The sequence below is a fragment of the Scomber japonicus genome, chromosome 6 (genome assembly GCF_027409825.1).
Source record: "Scomber japonicus isolate fScoJap1 chromosome 6, fScoJap1.pri, whole genome shotgun sequence".
NCBI lineage: Eukaryota > Metazoa > Chordata > Actinopteri > Scombriformes > Scombridae > Scomber > Scomber japonicus.
The window spans coordinates 35,657,325-35,662,324 of record NC_070583.1 but is presented as its reverse complement, the minus strand read 5'-3'; the positions used below and the strand labels follow the sequence as shown (position 1 = coordinate 35,662,324).

General features: G+C 43.0%; 2 protein-coding genes across 2 annotated transcripts in view; one reads left to right on the top strand and one right to left on the bottom strand.

Moving 5' to 3' along the window:
- Nucleotides 1–5,000, top strand: part of LOC128359986 (NACHT, LRR and PYD domains-containing protein 12-like) — a 291,384-nt gene that overhangs the window by 166,239 nt on the left and 120,145 nt on the right. The window lies entirely within an intron of this gene.
- Nucleotides 1–5,000, bottom strand: part of LOC128360716 (cullin-5-like) — a 24,570-nt gene that overhangs the window by 5,711 nt on the left and 13,859 nt on the right. The window contains exons 9-10 of the mRNA XM_053321208.1: nucleotides 3,106–3,236; nucleotides 583–690 (exon numbers count right to left, since the gene is read on the bottom strand). Coding sequence (XP_053177183.1) covers nucleotides 583–690; nucleotides 3,106–3,236 — 239 coding nt within the window. The remainder of the gene's footprint in view (nucleotides 1–582; nucleotides 691–3,105; nucleotides 3,237–5,000) is intronic.

The window sequence follows — 5,000 nt, the reverse complement described above, 5'->3', positions numbered from 1 at the left end:
GAGGAGAGACACCAACAGCTGTGTGATTACTGATCATTGATGTGGGTTAGGTCATGTTAAAGCTTTGTGTGCAGCACTGTTAGTTATATATATTCAACTATGCACAGGGTTGGGACGGTTGCTATGGAGATGTAATAGATTACAGATTACTAGTTACTCTGTTTAAACTGTAATAAGTAATGTAACTGTTTCAATGACTTCATCTGTCCTTCCTTCCTTGCTTCCTTCCTTCCTTCCTTCCTCCCTCCCTCCCTTCCTTCCTTCCTAAGATCTAAGATCAGCTGTTAGGGTAAATGTTCCAGCTGTGTTGTCATGGATACTGACATGATTTATAAGGGAGATCATTTCTTATAAAGCAACATTTATCTCTCATAGTAAAATGTATTCATTAGTTCATGTAGATGTTAGAATATAAAATAAAGATATTTGATGAATAAAGTGGCTTTAATTGGTGCTGTGACTCCATTTAAACCACATTATGATTTATTTACTAAGTTACAAAAATATTGATTTCAAAGAATTCAAAACAGCAATATATGTATTCATTATTTGCACTTTATGGAAGAGGAGAGAGCAGCAGACCTTATCTCTGGCGGTGAGGAAGCGAGGGTCGTCGTGGAAGGCCTCCTTCACCAGTTTACTGAAGCGGTTAAACAGAGTCAGCAGCTGCTCCACGTACTTCTCAGAGTCCTGGACCAACACACAACAACCATTACACACCATTACACACCATTACACACCATTACACACCAATACACACCATTACACACTGCACACCACACTGGAAAACACACTGGAAACCACACCGGCCTCCAATACTCAATCTAATGGAGAACACAAGCTTCAACTTTAATGTACTTTTTTAAAGAAATAACTAAGATTCAGTAGTTCTGTAAGTGAAGGTTGTGACAGTTAACCACATTTTAACCCCTGATGATCATTTTCAGGTATTTAATATTTAATGCTTCTTTTTTAGGACATGTTACAGACAGGATGGTGATGGTGGGTTCATGTGTAATTATTTGCTAATAAATTGTCCTAAAAATGAACCATGAATTACCTTCATGACTCCAAACATCAGTATAATACAGATAACATGTTAATAGACTCAATGAGATGATAACTGGATATTTAATTATAGGTATGTTTTTATTAATGTATTACAGTTTATGGATCAAACGATGTGAGTTTTTTTAAAACTTATTATGAATATAACTATGAATACATGATGTGGTTGTAGATCATCCAACACACTGGATAAATAAATCTAGTGTCTGGTTTATTCTCACTCTTCATTCTCAGTCGAGGCGTCTGATCTTACTGTGGAACTGATTCAGATCGAAGGAGGAATCTGCATCCATGGACTTGAACATATTTTATCAGTATCTGTTACCACGGTAACCTCAAATCATCTGACCTGACTGCAAAGATTGTGTGCATGTTTGGAACAACTTGTCTTTTCTTCTGTTATGAGCATTAATAAAAAGAAACACAAGAACCCGAATGACTGTGAAACTACTCAACTACTCAGGATCTGGTCTGATAGACACACCTGTGTGTGTGAAGCTCAGTGTAACGTAACTCTGATACTTCCTGTCGTCCTCCCGGGTCAAATTGACCCCATCTCTCTTTTGACTGTTCCTTCTTCCCCTCCACCCTTCTTTCTTTGCTCCCTCCTCCTTCCATCCTTCCTCCCTCCCTCCTTACTACTTTCCTTCCTCCCTCCCTCCTTACTCCTTTCCTTCCTTCCTTTCCTTTCTTCCTCCTTACTTCTTTCCTTCCTTCCTTTCCTTTCTTCCTCCTTACTTCTTTCCTTCCTTCCTTTCCTTTCTTCCTCCTTACTCCTTTCCTTCATTCCTTCCTTCCTTCCCTCTCTCCTAAATTCCTTCCTCTTTTCTTCCTAACTCCTTTCCTTCCTTCCTTCCTCCTGTCCTTCCTTGACCTGAGGACAACAGGAGGGTTAAATTAATCTGTACTGTTTAAACAGTAATTACTGCTTCCCCATCAAACCCCAACAAGCTTTAGGCTACCGTAATTACTGTAGTAGCAGCACAACTAAACAGCCTGATTGAGTTGATTTAGTTTGTACTGTGGGTCAGTAGTAGTTTCCATCTGTTCAGATATCATCATCACATATTGATCAAGTTATATAATCAATCACTATGTGAGTGAATCATTATTTCACTATTATATTAAAATACCCAACAAATGTAAATGATGACTGAGGTCACAGACGGTTACTGTGAGGCAGCAGAGCAGCTAACTATTAACTATTAACTCAGTGCAGCTTGTTCCAGGTCATCGTGACATGCAACGCTTCATATTCTGGCAGCAGTGGATGTCTTGCTGCTTCCTCCAGGACCAGCTCATAGATGACGTCATGTGTGAGAGAAGGGTCAGGGGTCATTCAGCTCCTGATCTGCAGACCAGTCCTCCTTTACTTCTGCACAGTAAATCTAATACTGCATTAAACTCTTGACTGACTCAGTGTTTCTTTGACTCTTGAAGTTCTTTATTTGAATTGAATTGTTTTAATAGAAAATACATGTTGAAGAACTCTTAACTTTCATCTGGGCCCAAACTGAAGTGTATTTCTGCAGCAGGAGCTTGACGTGGTTTTGAAGCAGCTTCCTCTTAAATAGACTCGTCACGTATTTACAGTGCAGCAGAGCAGAGAGATGCTTCTGAAACCTGCTGCGGCGTTTGGGTTTTGTCATGACAACGTGTGTGTGAGTGTGTCTCTGTGTGTGTGTGTGTGTGTGTGTGTGTACGTGTGTGTGTGTGTGTGTGTGTGTGTGTGTGTGTGTCTCTGTGCCTCTGTATGTGTATCTGTGTGTCTATCTGTGTGTGTGTGTGTGTGTGTGTGTGTGTGTGTCTCTGTGTGTGTGTGTGTGTGTGTGTGTGTGTGTCTGTGTGTGTGCCTCTGTGTATGTATCTGTGTGTGTGTGTGTGTGTGTGTGTGTGTGTGAGTGTGTGAGTGTGTGAGTGTCTCTGTGTGTGTGTGTGTGCCTCTGTATGTGTATCTGTGTGTGTGTGTGTGTGTCTGTGTGTGTGTGTGTATCTGTGTGTGTGTTTGTGTGTGTGTGTGTGTGTGTGTGTACGTACAGTAGTGATGGTCTCAGCAGCAGCCACCATGTCTGCGAGTCCAGCACTGAGGATGTGTTCCTCCAGGTCCTTCAGCATGGGCTCCATCCCGTTGGGTACTTTGTCCATCAGTGAGAACATGAGGTGCAGCTCTGCTCCGAGGGAGGACACCAACAAAGAAGAATGTTCTCTGAATCCAAACATCAAACACAGCTAACTTCTGGACTCCTCAACTACAGTGATCAGTATAAAACTCATTCTAGCTCCAGTGGATGGAGGAGTTCACACCACGACTATAACCACACATCGACAGGGTTGAACGATATCGTTGGATCACTTTGAGAGAAACACTGACAGCCAATCAGAATCCTTCCTATAAACCAGAGGTGTCAAACTCATTTTCATTCAAGGGCCACATATAGACCAATCTGATCTCATGTGGGCCGGATCATTAAAAATATGGAAGGAAGGAAGGAAGGAATGAAGAAAGGAAAAAGGGAAGGTAGGTAGGAAGGAAGGACAAGAACACAGGATGGCAAGTGGGCCGGATCACACCCCTTTGGCAGGCCGAACCTGGCCCCCGGGCCGCATGTATGATGCTCCTTCCTCTTCCTCTCCTTCCTCTCTCCTCTCCTTCCTCTTCCTCTCCTTCCTCTTCCTCTCTCCTCTCCTTCCTCTTCCTCTCCTTCCTCTCTCCTCTCCTTCCTTTCTCTCCTTTCCTTCCTCTCTCTCCTCTATCCTTCCTCTCTCTCCTCTCCTTCCTCTCTCTCCTCTCCTTCCTCTCTCTCCTCTCCTCTATCCTTCCTCTCTCTCCTCTATCCTTCCTCTCTCTCCTCTCCTTCCTTTCTCTCCTCTATCCTTCCTCTCTCTCTCCTCCTTCCTCTCCTCTCCTCTCTCCTCTCCTCTCCTTCCTCTCTCCTCCTGTCCTCTCCTCCTTTCTCCTTCCTCTCTCCTCTCCTTTCTCTCCTCTATCCTTCCTCTCTCTCTCCTCTATCCTTCCTCTCTCTCTCCTCCTTCCTCTCCTCTTCCTTTCTCTCCTCTCCTTCCTCTCTCCTCTCCTTCCTCTCCTTCCTCTTCCTCTCCTTCCTCTCCTCTATCCTTCCTCTCTCTCCTCTATCCTTCCTCTCTCTCTCCTCGTTCCTCTCGCTCCTCTCCTTTCTCTCCTCCTCTCCTTCCTCTCTCTCTCTCTCCTGTCCTTCCTCTCTCCTCCTCCAACCAGCAGCTGATAGACAGGAAGTTATAGTTCATAGTGTGGAAGGACGGCTCTTAACTGCCAAAGACCACCATCAAGTCTCAACAGGGCCTGAAGTGGACGTTGTGCTCTGTAATATCAGCTAGTACTAAACTCTGTTATTAACATGAACACTGTGAGTAAAGGCCAAACACAGCATAAACAGGAAGCGCGTCACAGCTGGCATGTTTTACAGCTGGACCGGCTTCCTGGCAGAGACTCACACTCACACACACACACACACACACACACACACACACACACACACACACACACACACACACACACACACACACACACACACACACACAAGCTATTTCTATTTTTAACGTGTAGCTGACCTGAAGCATGTTGATATCATAACATCCAGCACACGCTTACTGTCTGTGTCCTGAAGACCCAGCCAGGCTTCACTTTAACTCACTGCATCATTATTATAGATGTGTGTGTATGAAGGGTTAATGATGGTTGTTAGTGTCCATGTTGGTTGAGTTTAAATTTAAAGGGTTAAAATGTGAAAATAAACGTATGAATAACTTCACACATTCTTTTTTTGTGGACCCAGCATCAAATTTCTGCTTTTAATCCATTTAGAGAGAATATATTAGAGGATTATGGTAAAAATGTCTAAGTGGTGTAACCATAAAAACTTATATCAACCATAAACATGTCGATATTATTTCAA